Below are 14,528 nucleotides of genomic sequence, written 5' to 3'. Positions count from 1 at the left end.
TGTCAATCATAGGTTATTTTGCTACCAAGGTAGCAGAATTCATTAACTACGTCTACTCCGTGAGCATCAGTTTTCATGTTAAGTTCTCGTTATTCCTATTTCTGATACTTCATTACTTTTGTCTTTTTCTGGTTTACTCTCAATCCATGTTCTCCACTTATTCTGTTGAAAACATCCTGCATTTCTTTTTCACTTTCTCTGAGGACAGCAATGTCGTCAGAACTCTTATCATTGACATCCTTTTAACCTTAACTTCTGTCCCACTCTTTGCCACTTCTTTTATTTCCGTCATTGGTTCTTCGATGCACAGATTGACCAATAGGAGCGAAAGACTGCATCCCTGTATTAGAAGCTTTTTAATCCCTGCACTTCGTTCTGGGGCTTCTAGTCATATTGTTCGCTCTTGGTTCTTGTACGTATTTTATATCACCCGTTTTTCCCCATAAGCTACTATTATTTTTCTCTGAATTTCAAATATTCTGCATCATTATATATTATCAAACGCGTTTTCTAGGTTCCACAGTGTTTATTTTTACGAACCAGTATTGGCTGTTACGTGTCGTATCTTTTGTGCCTGACGATAGCTGACCCCCGATAAACGGTTTTTAAAACAATAAAAATTATAGAATATTACACCAGTGTCGTATGATTTGTAATTCATAAAGAAGACAATTGCTATGGAACAGGGGCAGCAATAACCAACCCATAAATTTAGTTTTCATGGTAGATGTTAAACTGACAATTAATTTAAAATTATTTTTTGGCTTTAATATGGAACAGTTACCGCCTATGAAGTGCAAGGAGTACAATGTGCAAGGTTGCTTCTTGATTCTACACTATTATTTCTACAAATGCAGGCTAAGACATGCGGAACTTGGCGACCCAGTTGAGAACTTCTGGGGCATTATGGACGATGCCCTCCAACCATCTCGGCATTTTGACGATCTAACGCGGCAAATGGGCGGAATTTTGCTCCATATTCCTAAGGAGGAAATCCAAAAACTCCATCGATAAGTGCCAAGCCGAATAACTGCTTGCATAACGGCCAGAAGTAGACCAGCGTCTTATTGACTTGCTCAATTTGTGAAGTTCTTTCTCCAGAATAAATCCAATTTTCTGAAATTTCCAGCATTTGTTAGTTTGTACATGTACATGACAACGTTTACCGTCCCATTTGGATAACTTCTTTGTGATGCATCGTCTTCTTATGTTGGAGTGTATTTTTTATTGTGACACTGATCTATCCGTTGGTAGAATTCGCACCTAATGATAATGCTTCTGCTTTTTAATCAGAGATAGTTTTCTAGATGGGACATTATTCACCAATAATTTCATGCTCCTAGTAAATTACACAACTGAATGCAGCCAGTAGTGCAGACAGGAAATTTGTTTTATCTCTCTTCCATTGAACATAGCTTACTTTCCATTTGATCGCCTGTAGCACATAACATAAGAACAAAACTTTTACAATACAACAACTATAAAGCTAACGATACATAATAATCAGCGAGATTCCCTTACAAGGAGTAAAAGGGTAATATCTGTAGCAGAGGACGTGTCTGGATCACATTACTGAAAATTACGTCACGCAGGCTACAGTTAATTGCTGTTCCTGCCCTATTGTTCATAAAATGAAGGGAAAACGCCGCGCAGAAACCAGCGTAACAGGTCAAGGTAGCCAACCTTGCGGTATATAAAACTATACCACCATTAAAAGTGATTATTTGTCAACCAGATCTGCATTTTTGCCTATTTTCAAATTTTAATCATTTACGTCATGCCTTAATGAAGCACATTTTGGAGGCCGGGTCCGTATGTCCTTAAAAAGTAAGTTGGTGGAACAACCGAAAAGCCACACGCATATTACCTAACGTCCCAAATCTATCGTTGTTAAAGTGGCACGATATGGCGTGGTTTATCAGTATTCAGGAGCTTGTGTTGAGCACACAATATTAGTTGAGGGGCGCAATGAAAACAACAGCAGATATAAAAATACGATTTACATGATTCTGTACATATGTTTTTTATGTTGCTAATTAGTGTGCGTCACGAATGGGACATGTAAGTGGTAGTCAAGGTTTTTTTTACTACACAGGACAGCGTGAGTCTGTTCACCTGCATCTGGGCGCCCAGCATTGAACCGCAGAGCGAGTCAGCGGTGCTGACTGAAGAGCCGTGGACGCTGGTGGCCGACGGTCGCTACACTTACGTCCCTTTCATGGCGGGAAGCTGCGACCTTGAGTCGCTTAAATCAACACAAAGTGAGTAGCTTAACATCCATATTAGTTAGTGGCTCTAACGAACAACAATCGGACTGTAATTTTAAGAAATATAAATAATATTCTATTATTAAGTACCATAAATACATCGATAAAATGGTGAATAACAAAAGATAACACAGCCGGCCTCCGACAGCGCCGTATTCACTTGCAGGATTATAGGTTACACAAAAAGAATATCAAGCAATCCCGTGAACTGCTCACAGAAACAGGGTTTTGACAAAACTTCTAAGATAAATTCTGCTTATCTATGTGAGAGGTGCATAGTAGCATTCATTTATTAATTTATGGTACATCAAATGACGAAGATGGACTAAAACAAAACGACACTATAATTTCCTTGTCCGCATCTCGTGGTCGTGCGGTAGCGTTCTCGCTTCCCACGCCCGGGTTCCCGGTTTCGATTCCCGGCGGGATCAGGGATTTTCTCTGCCTCGTGATGACTGGGTGTTGTGTGCTGTCTTTAGGTTAGTTCGGTTTAAGTAGTTCTAAGTTCTAGGGGACTGAAGACCATAGATGTTAAGTCCCATAGTGCTCAGAGCCATTTGAACCATAATTTCCTTGCTTTTTGTCGAGACCCAGCGGAGAAAAGAATGGAAGATCCTCCACGACTATTTTTATACGTCAGTAGAAATGGAACACAATATCGGATAGAAGGATGGGGAAACAAATCGGCCCAGTCTTTTCGAAAAAACTTTTCCAGCAATTGATTTAACAAAGTTAAGGAAAACAGGACTTAACATCCTGTCGACAAAGAGGCCATTAAAAAATCAGGGAAAAATATGTGAATGACGGAATGGAGTGTTTATCCCACTTCTCCCCAATGCGCGGCCAATATTTTAACCATCTCTCTTGGTTCAGAGTGCTACGAACTTAATGAAGAATTACAGAAAACGAACACAAATATAGTCGTCATAGTTGAACCATAAAAGGAACTTGAGACATCTTAATGATTATACAGGGTGATTCAAAAAGAATACCACAACTTTAGGAATATAAAACTCTGTAACGACAAAAGGCAGAGCTAAGCACTAACTGTCGGCGAATTAAGGGAGCTATAAAGTTTCATTTAGTTGTACATTTGTTCGCTTGAGGCGCTGTTGACTAGGCGTCAGCGTCAGTTGATGCTAAGATGGCGACCGCTCAACAGAAAGCTTTTTGTGTTATTGAGTACGGCAGAAGTGAATCGGCGACAGTTGTTCAGCGTGCATTTCGAACGAAGTATTGTGTTAAACCTCCTGATAGGTGGTGTATTAAACGTTGGTATAAACAGTTTACAGAGAATGGGTGTTTGTGCAAAGGGAAAAGTTCTGGACGGCCTCCAAGAAGCCCTGATCTTACCCCCTGCGATTTTTTCTTATGGGGGTATGTTAAGGATATGGTGTTACGGCCACCTCTCCCAGCCACCATTGATGATTTGAAACGAGAAATAACAGCAGCTATCCAAACTGTTACGCCTGATATGCTACAGAGAGTGTGGAACGAGTTGGAGTATCGGGTTGACATTGCTCGAGTGTCTGGAGGGGGCCATATTGAACATCTCTGAACTTGTTTTTGAGTGAAAAAAACCTTTTTAAATACTCTTTGTAATGATGTATAACAGAAGGTTATATTATGTTTCTTTCATTAAATACACATTTTTAAAGTTGTGGTATTCTTTTTGAATCACCCTGTATAATTGATTTGTTGTGGAGCAGACCAAAGTACGAGAGAATGTTATGGAGTAGGGATTCTGTGAGCCCAAAAATTAGTCATTGTAAAATACTCTTCCGATATTTACTCAAATCTAACGATATCAGAGTTTTTCAAGCAAGACTGGAATCTGTCCCAACAAACATATTTTTTAAACTGAGTTAGTGCTTCATCTCTACTCACTAGGTGGCTCAACAGAAACTTATACACTAACGAAGCATATTATGTATTTAAAATACTGTTTCGATGGTCGAAACGAACGCTTTTAATTGGGATACCTTCTATTAAGTGGCACACTGCTTTGTTCTCCCATATAGAGAATTTGCAAAGAACTACCTTAGACACATTATCGTAGATACAAAGCTAAACGGTTCTGGTTACACGGTATGCCAGAGAATCACACCTGAAAAAACTATATTCGTTAGAAATACACTAAGCCCATGAAAACTTCGGAGCCGAAGATTTAAATCTTCGCCAAGTTACGTGTGAGGCAATTACCTAACAGCGTGTCCAGTGCTGAATATAAACGCACAGAAAAATTGTTATCGCCGGCCGAAGTGACCGTGCGGTTAAAGGCGCTGCAGTCTGGAACCGCAAGACCGCTACGGCCGCAGGTTCGAATCCTGCCTCGGGCATGGATGTTTGTGATGTCCTTAGGTTAGTTAGGTTTAACTAGTTCTAAGTTCTAGGGGACTAATGACCTCAGCAGTTGAGTCCCATAGTGCTCAGAGCCATTTGAACCATTTTGAACCAAAAATTGTTATCGTGAGTGTGTTTGAAAAAAATTCCGCCATCTGACACTCCCAAAAACTCACAAGGCAACAGGCAACATTTAATTCCTAGTACTATACACATAGAAAAAGTGGTTTCTGTGGTAAGATGGAGTCAAAGACGGAAGTGGGAAGAAATACTACGATGTCGATGAAATCAGCGCCACATGTAGGTAGCTCAGTGGGTTTGTCTTGAAGCTGGAAGACGGATGCTTGTTGCACAGGGTGGTCTGAATCCACCGAAGACGAGTTTTATTCTCTTACTGTTTTAATTAGTGCGATCTATAGAGAATATGAAATTAACAGAGTGGAAAGACTGTTTTAGATCCAGGAAAGGTAGAGCACATGGTTTCTTCACCTTATCCCGCCCAAAGGCATTCGACTTCAATGGCCATCATTCTGCGAGGAAGGGAGTTTAAATGGTTAAAATGGCTCTGAGCACAATGGGACTTAACATCTGAGGTCATCAGCCCCCTAGAACTTAGAAGTACTTAAACCTAACTAACCTAAGGACATCACACACATCCATGCCCAAGGCAGGAGTCGAACCTGAGACCGTAGCAGTTGCGCGGTTCCAGACTGAAGCGCCTAGAACCGCTCGGGCACCGCAGCCGGCGAGGATTAGAGTCCATGATGTGAGCATCAACTGTCAGCTCCACTTCAGTGGTGTAACATCCCCTAAGTCGCCTCTCATCGTCTGTTTAATTCCACGTCTGCGCGTCGGTAGGGTTTAAGTCTGGAGCAGAAGATGAGTAATCTCTTTCTGTTCTAAAATCCATCCTTGTAGGATTGCTGACGGGTCCCCTGGAGACAGTTGCAAACCTGTTACAGCTGTTATCTCTCACGATAAAGTTGTCGCGATAATGGGATCATGGTACAAGTACACTGGGCAACATCAGTCTAATTGTTTTGTGAAGCATTCCACGTCCATGGAAAGAGCGTCAGCCCACAGACACACGGCAACTGCTTGACTGCTCGCGGATATATGCTGAATGGGGGAAAAAATCGCAACACCAAAAAGGAGTTGCGCGACATAAATAGAAGTTAGTAGGCGTAATTCTACATCTGAAAGATGATGTCTATTCAGATTCCACTCCAATCCCATGAGAGTGGCGCTAGTAACACCACTGTAAGGATGCACATCAGGTCTGCTTTAAATATGCGCTGTGACTGTCGTGAGCTTAGTTACTTTTGAGACTGGCTGTGGCGAATTAATGTTAGTCAAGAATGCCTTAAAGGCGACAGAGACGCCATTGTCAACACCTCACTGAGCTTTAACGATGTCGTATAATAGGGGTAGAAGAAGCTGGATGTTCCTTCTGCGATACCGCAGAAAGACTAGGCAGCAATGTAGCCACTGTAGATGATTGCTGTTAGCGGTGGTCACGAGAATATACGGTCGCAAGATGACAGGACTCCTGACGACCACGTGACGTTAGTGAAAGGGAAGACCATATGTTTGGCGTGTGGCTCTGGCACATCGTACTGCATCTGCGGCAACAATCTGAGCAGCAGTATTGCAAAGAATTGTTACAAGTCGTTTACTTCAAAGACAGCACCAAGCCAGACGTCCTGAGTAGTAAGCATCGCCATTTGCGACTTCAGTGGTGACAAGCGAGAGCTTATCGGAGGGACGTGTGCAGGTCTGTAGTGTATTGTGATGAAAGCTGATTCAGCCTTGGTGCTAGTGATGGCCGTATGTTGACCAGGAGAAGGAAAGTTTAGCGCCTGCAACCAACCTGTCTGCAGGCTAGACACACTGGACCTATACCTCTGGAATTAAGATCCAGAGTGCGATTTCGTACGACAGAAGGAGCACTCCCATAATTATCCCATTTACCCTGACTAAATTTGTACATCAGTCTGGTGATCCTACCTGTCGTGCTGCTATTCATGAACAGCATTCCAGCAGGTGTTTTGCAGCAGGATAACGCTCGACCACATACCGCTGTTGCAACCCAACATGCTCTACAGCCTGTCGACAGGGTTCATTGGCCTGCTCGATCGCCAGATCTGTCTTCAAGCGAGAAAATATGGGACACCATCGGACGATAACTCCAGCATCATCTGCAACCGGCACTGACCGTTCCTGTATTGACCGACCAAGTGCAACAGGCATGGAACTCCATCCCGCAAACTGACATCCGCCACCTGTGCAACACAATGCATGCGCGACTGCATGCTTGCATTCAATGTTCAGACGTTTACACCAGTTATTAATGTACCAGCATTTCACATTTTCAATCGCTTATCTCGCACTTACATTAACCCGTGATACTGCAAAGTTAATCATTTAAATATGTCATCTAGACAAATGTACTCGAAAAATTTCTTTACTCTGCATCAATTACTTTTTAGTGTTGCGATTTTTTTCCGTTAATTTATTTGGCTTCGAAAGGAACAGCTTTTTCGACGGGACGTTAGACCTTATCAAAATCTCTCATACTGTACACTAGCACCATAGGGTATCTAGCGACGAGAAACGACTATTCATCTGAAAATTTGGCATTTAGCGAATTTTTTTGAAGTTTCCCTCGGCAAGATTTGGCCAGTATCGTTAATGCCTATCACGATTCATGTCCCAAACGGTTACATGTTTGCTTTACAGCTATGCCTCCCAAAACCGGAAACGAACGATATTCACACAACTGGGAAATATTCTGTGTGTCCGTAGAGCACTGCGTCATTAGATGATACTGGATTTTGGGCATCCTTTATTTGAGGCAGGGCTCTCTTGCGGTTGTTGTGTATTAGTCTCAGCGCACCAGTAATAACAGGCATGTCCCCAGTTTTCTGTGTCCAGGCCTTTGTATTTCGGCTTCCTCTGAGCCTTCTTCGAAATGACACATCAATTAAGAGACGCGATCTTCTATCTTCTGGTCATATAAGAGTATCAAGTTTTGTGGCTCTTACAGAACAATCAGTATGTCTCGGTTAACCTTACAAAATTGTGATATGCCCAGCAGTTACTAATGTAGGTGTGTATTTGTAGTATTTATTGGAGACGTCCGATTCTCCAAGGGCTCTGTATATCTGACGGTGAGGATGTTAACACAGTTAATTTTGGCTCTTCCCATTTATATCACCCTAGGTCAAGATTGAGCAGCTTAAGATCATGTGGTCAGTGGTTGATAAGTGTATCCTCCGAAGTCATCAAACATCATCCATAGACATTTTCCCTGATTACATTGTCAAAGGTCTTAACTATTCTTATCGTTCAGTTTGCAAAGAGTGATTAGAAATACCTGGGGTATTATAGGATCAGTTGCCATTGGGAAGGTAACAAATGCTACGTACTAACAGATGACAACCTGTGTAAGAACGCGCCAATAGAGTAGGAGAACAAATAGGGGCTCAGAGTTGTTTCTGAATGCACACTCAGGGAGAATATGTGGGCCTAGGGCACCTACTTGTTTCAGAGGTGTTTGTGGTACTTGACGGTAATGGTGTTCAGTGATTTATGGGTAGCGTTAAATCATTTTCAAACGACGTCGCACTTCTTTTGTTGTCAGTCGTTGTCCAGCTACAATTTGACGAGTCTCTTTCCAGATGGCCTATTGTATGTGGAGGAGAGCATGGAGCTCAATGTGTCAGACCAACTTGCGTGAGTAAAGAGTGGCTCTAGTGAGTTAAAGTAGATTGCCTAAATAGGCTGGATACGAAATTTGACGTCGAAACACGTTCGAAGGAGCCTCCGAAAAACAGTGACTGCTCACTTTCAGGGTTACATTTTAGGCCATCTATTCTCTCATTTAATAGCTCCTTTCTGTCACCAGGCGGAGGAACACTGTCTACAGAAGAGCAAGTGAGCAACCTGAACGAAAACTTTGAGGAAATTGTTGCCTGTGACATACGACTACCGACGAGGGAAGAACAGTTGACTGCCGCTCGTTCCGTCAAAGAATTCTACTACAACGGCAGCGACATCACCTTGCAGGAGAACTACACCACAGCTCTGGTAAGTCACAAACACTGAAACTTCGCATTATCTTTTAAGGCTTACACGATATGTCCCAGAAATGTCGTGACAAACTTCGACGGGTGCAGAAGGTGTCTTGAGGAACAAATGGAGGATATTTTAAAGGACATGATATTCGCCTTTGGCTGTAGAAATTCTACATTGGCTTATGATGTCCTTTAAAAAATTCTACATGGCTATGAACCCCGACCATGAGAAGTTAATCAGACAGAAATTAATCAGACAATTCAGTGTCCATAAACGTCATCCAACGACTCTACAGAGCGTCGAAGTTACAGGCTCCAGCGGCTGCCATTAGGCCACCCCTTCAGCAGCAAACGTGATTCTGTACGCTTAAGGAGCGTAGGTGGAACATCTCGCAATGTTGTTTGTTATCCAGCGATCGCTACTGATTGCCGCGATCGCCAGTGGAGAAGATGGAGTTAGCTGCTGAACAGATAGGCATTTTCTCATATGAATATGATGCTCTCTTGCGTTGATGGATGATGGTTACGGAAAAGAGTTTCCACCTGTGCTTTATTCTTCCCCTCTACAGCAAAAATCACTGGAGATTTTAGAGGGTAGGTATTTAGGGGTGGCCTAGTGACAGGTGCTGGTACCCACAACATCGATGCTTTGTGGCGTCGTTTGATGCTATCCTCCCTTTGTTCCATAAGACACCCTGTACAACCCCTCGAAGTTCCTCGCAACATTTGCGGGACACCCTGCATAGGCTGTCGTACTACCATAGCTCTCTAGTCAGTATTACGTAAAGGAAACAGAAAGCAGAAACAATGAAGGCAGGAAGAACATCCCGCAGACGGATAGCATTTGTGTTGTCCCAGATTAAGTAACGATTCCATAAAAATTTCGAAAAAGTTGGAAAAGTGGAAATTATAGGAACTAACAGCCTTATCTAGAAAGCCGAGGCAGTTTCTGAAACAATGTGTTTTGAAGTTTGATTCTTTACTTTCCGGAATTTTGGTTTATTGTACAGTCGCCGAAGTATTGCACTTGATCTATAACATTTTATCAGCGTCTGTCGAACTACATCATCACAAAGTTTTTCGGCCCAGGCATTCCTTCAGCTTTGAAAATAAGTGAATGACACTTCTTGTCACACGTTCCAAAATTTCTCGTAAGAAATTCAGCTAAATTTCATGCAAGCTATGCACGTTGTACAGCGACGTGTTGATCTGCACTAAACTAGCTATTCGCAATAGCACTTCCCGCCATAACTGCGGGCACAATGCGTCAGACAAGTTCTTCACCGTGCTGTGGAAAAGCAAACTGGTCAGTTTACAGCATGACGTGATGGAAAACACAGAAGAATTTTAGGGAAATTAATCCTTGCTAATTATTATATTTTCAAAGAACAGCCGCAAATGCGTGCTATATATAGACTGTGAATAATACCTCTCAGCAAAAAGAACTATCAAGAAGAAATAAATATGATCATCAGCATAGCACAAAACTATAGATAAAACAGCACCATAGTAGACAAGCTACAAAGGAAAGTACTCGCAGAAGGCAGCAAAATTAAAAACATTCCATAAATACCAACACATAACAACAACAAATAATGCACATTCATAGCAGAAATACACTCCTGGAAATGGAAAAAAGAACACATTGACACCGGTGTGTCAGACCCACCATACTTGCTCCGGACACTGCGAGAGGGCTGTACAAGCAATGATCACACGCACGGCACAGCGGACACACCAGGAACCGCGGTGTTGGCCGTCGAATGGCGCTAGCTGCGCAGCATTTGTGCACCGCCGCCGTCAGTGTCAGCCAGTTTGCCGTGGCATACGGAGCTCCATCGCAGTCTTTAACATGGTAGCATGCCGCGACAGCGTGGACATGAACCGTATGTGCAGTTGACGGACTTTGAGCGAGGGCGTATAGTGGGCATGCGGGAGGCCGGGTGGACGTACCGCCGAATTGCTCAACACGTGGGGCGTGAGGTCTCCACAGTACACCGATGTTGTCGCCAGTGGTCGGCGGAAGGTGCACGTGCCCGTCGACCTGGGACCGGACCGCAGCGACGCACGGATGCACGCCAAGACCGTAGGATCCTACGCAGTGCCGTAGGGGACCGCACCGCCACTTCCCAGCAAATTAGGGACACTGTTGCTCCTGGGGTATCGGCGAGGACCATTCGCAACCGTCTCCATGAAGCTGGGCTACGGTCCCGCACACCGTTAGGCCGTCTTCCGCTCACGCCCCAACATCGTGCAGCCCGCCTCCAGTGGTGTCGCGACAGGCGTGAATGGAGGGACGAATGGAGACGTGTCGTCTTCAGCGATGAGAGTCGCTTATGCCTTGGTGCCAATGATGGTCGTATGCGTGTTTGGCGCCGTGCAGGTGAGCGCCACAATCAGGACTGCATACGACCGAGGCACACAGGGCCAACACCCGGCATCGTGGTGTGGGGAGCGATCTCCTACACTGGCCGTACACCACTGGTGATCGTCGAGGGGACACTGAATAGTGCACGGTACATCCAAACCGTCATCGAACCCATCGTTCTACCATTCCTAGACCGGCAAGGTAACTTGCTGTTCCAACAGGACAATGCACGTCCGCATGTATCCCGTGCCACCCAACGTGCTCTAGAAGGTGTAAGTCAACTACCCTGGCCAGCAAGATCTCCGGATCTGTCCCCCATTGAGCATGTTTGGGACTGGATGAAGCGTCATCTCACGCGGTCTGCACGTCCAGCACGAACGCTGGTCCAACTGAGGCGCCAGGTGGAAATGGCATGGCAAGCCGTTCCACAGGACTACATCCAGCATCTCTACGATCGTCTCCATGGGAGAATAGCAGCCTGCATTGCTGCGAAAGGTGGATATACACTGTACTAGTGCCGACATTGTGCATGCTCTGTTGCCTGTGTCTATGTGCCTGTGGTTCTGTCAGTGTGATCATGTGATGTATCTGACCCCAGGAATATGTCAATAAAGTGTCCCCTTCCTGGAACAATGAATTCACGGTGTTCTTATTTCAATTTCCAGGAGTGTACATCCATCAACACAAAATGGCAAACCATAACATACCACAACCATTTCACATGCAACGTTAGTAACATCTTCAAAAAACATAATATTAGTACATACTTATAGACAAATAGCACAATACAATAGAAACTAAAAATTGTGCAACAAAAGGAAGAGAAATACAACAAAAAATGGCTCTGAGCACTATGGGACTTAACATCTGTGGTCATCAGCCCCTTAGAACTGTGAACTACTTAAACCTAACTAACCTAAGGACATCACACACATCCATGCCCGAGGCAGGATTCGAACCTGCGACCGTAGCAGTGGCGCGGTTCCGGACTGAGCGCCTTAACCGCTAGACCACCGCGAGAAATACAACAGTTCAAGAATGTATGAATAAGGGTCTAGGAGCGCTATTCGGAAATTAAGGAACGATCGGTCGCGAAATGGAAAGCACATTGAATTTTCGTTGCGCATATGTGTTGGGTTGTGTCTCTAGTATGCCTGTAGATAGCGTCTCTACGCTCTTCTCAGTTTAGAGCGCACAGTGAGTCTAGAAAATAGAACCCGACAAGCATGGGTTCCGCTGAGAGATTTCGCCTGATTTGACGCAACCCTACATAATGTGTCATGCATTTTCTTATTCATGACAATTCTCGACCGAACACTACAGGGGCAATAGGGGCGCTCCTGCAGCGGTTTCGATGGGTAGTGTTTGGTCACTCACCGTAAAGCTCGGATTTACCTTACTCTGGTTTTCACCTCTGCTCACATGAACCGCTGGCTTTGAAGACAAAATTTTGGCACAGAAAACGATCTTAAGTCCAGCGTGAACTGTCGGAAAACACACGCAGCTGCCTTGTATGACGAGGGTATTGAAAAGTTGGTGTAACTCTAAGTCTGAGCGGCGACTACGTAGAGACGCAGCTGGAGAACGCAGCTGACTGTTGCACATAAAGCGGTTTTGGTTTTCACTACGGTTTCCATTTAGCGACCTATCGTTCCTTCCCTTCCGAATAGCCTTCGTAATAGTCACGACTCTTAATGTATTGGTATGATACAAGAATTTTTAACACCAGGAACAGAGAAAGTATAAAGGGATTGAAGAATATATGTACCCACTCCACATATGCAGAACATCTAATAGAAGGCGATCGCATCACACTAGGATAAAAACAAATACGTCTATATTATGCCGTAAGAACAAAAGAAAGGGAATGCTCACTCTATGGGAAGAACATTTCATACAGAAGGCAATCAATAAAAATGAAAATTTTCTTAGTGACCAAGAGAGAAATAACAGAAGAACAATATTCAAACTAATTCACAGCTTACCATAAAAAACTACACACCCCCACACCCCCCCACATACCCCCACACCCCCCTGACACCCACCCACACCCACACACACACTCCCACATACCCACCCACACACACCCACACACACAAACCCACCCACCCACCCACCCACACCCACACCCACCCACCCACCCACACACACACACACACACACACACACACACACACACACATGCACAATGTGTCCCACCGTCCACCTTCCTTCCATCTTCACCCCAACACTCCATTCCATTCCATTCTCTCTGTCTACAGCTCGCATGATCCCTTTTAAACAAGTAAACAAGAACATGTGCAGTGTGGTGCAGAGTAGGTTATGTGCAAAGAAGTGTTAAAATGAGAAATTTCAATTCGAAGAAAAATGTTTTATGTGCATTTAGTACATGTACGTCTAGAACAATTTATGTATGCATAAACAGGACACAAAAAACGAAATTAAGTAAAAAAACCTTATAGTTGTAAATAGAAATGGCTATATTGAAATGAGCTGCTAAGAATTACTACAAATCTCGTATCCCAAACTGTAGGTTAACAATTAAATAATTTTGTTTGTGTTATAGACCAGTGAAGACGCCTAGCATGAACAGGCGAAACATGATTGGTACACAGAAATAAATTTAGGTGTAAAAGGCGGAATTTTTCTTATCTGTATATTAAAACATAACTGAACTTAGCAACTAAATAGAAATGTCTGCAAATATTACTATAATTGTTACAGAGAATTTCGTAAATACTGACCAGTGACAAAACTCGGCTTTCATGACAATGTCACTGTTAACAAGTCATTAATAACAGGAACCAATAGACGTTGATCTTTACGCCCACACTGACCAAGAAGCGTTATTACACATCTATTAGACAGTATGTGATGACTTTATGGAGAGTTGAACTTAAGTTCTAATCTCCCTTTATATCATGTGGCCCTTACCTGGTTCCGTTTATTTTTATCTGCGACCAATCGATGAAAAACAGGTGAGGGCATTGATGAACAACTGAGACAACAGAGTTCTTCCATCGCTGTGACAACAGTCTGAAATCGTAGGTTTCCTAAATAAGCTTGATAGTAGCTCTGCCAAAAATTTAAAGAAAACTATGTCGTGACTTAAGTAAATGTGGTGTGTTTGTAAAAGTGCCTTTCCCAAAGCGCCGAGGTGAATCTCACCTACCAAATTCGAAATGAATTACAATGCCGGTTATATGGCATGTAAATATACCGAGAAATCCAGCATCAGCTGTTAGCGTTGAAACTCCCTGGCAGATTAAAACTGTGTGCCCGACCGAGACTCGAACTCTGGACCTTTGGCTTTCGCGGGCAAGTGCTCTACCATCTGAGCTACCCAAACACAACTCACGCCCGGTCCTCACAGCTTTACTTCTGCCAGTATCTTGTCTCCTACCTTCCCAGCTATTAGCGTTATTTTAAGAAGAAATTAAACGAATCCTATATTCAGAGTATCTGGACTTAGTA

At 43.5% G+C, this 14,528-nt stretch overlaps 1 protein-coding gene across 1 annotated transcript in view; it reads left to right on the top strand.

Moving 5' to 3' along the window:
* The window catches only part of LOC126456055 (venom carboxylesterase-6-like), a 177,614-nt gene that overhangs the window by 142,084 nt on the left and 21,002 nt on the right, over nucleotides 1–14,528 (top strand). Inside the window, exons 7-8 of the mRNA XM_050091809.1 lie at nucleotides 2,096–2,261; nucleotides 8,518–8,699. Coding sequence (XP_049947766.1) covers nucleotides 2,096–2,261; nucleotides 8,518–8,699 — 348 coding nt within the window. The remainder of the gene's footprint in view (nucleotides 1–2,095; nucleotides 2,262–8,517; nucleotides 8,700–14,528) is intronic.

The sequence above is a fragment of the Schistocerca serialis genome, chromosome 2 (genome assembly GCF_023864345.2).
Source record: "Schistocerca serialis cubense isolate TAMUIC-IGC-003099 chromosome 2, iqSchSeri2.2, whole genome shotgun sequence".
NCBI lineage: Eukaryota > Metazoa > Arthropoda > Insecta > Orthoptera > Acrididae > Schistocerca > Schistocerca serialis.
Note: the sequence above shows the minus strand (reverse complement) of the source record. Positions and strands in the feature narration are given on the sequence as shown.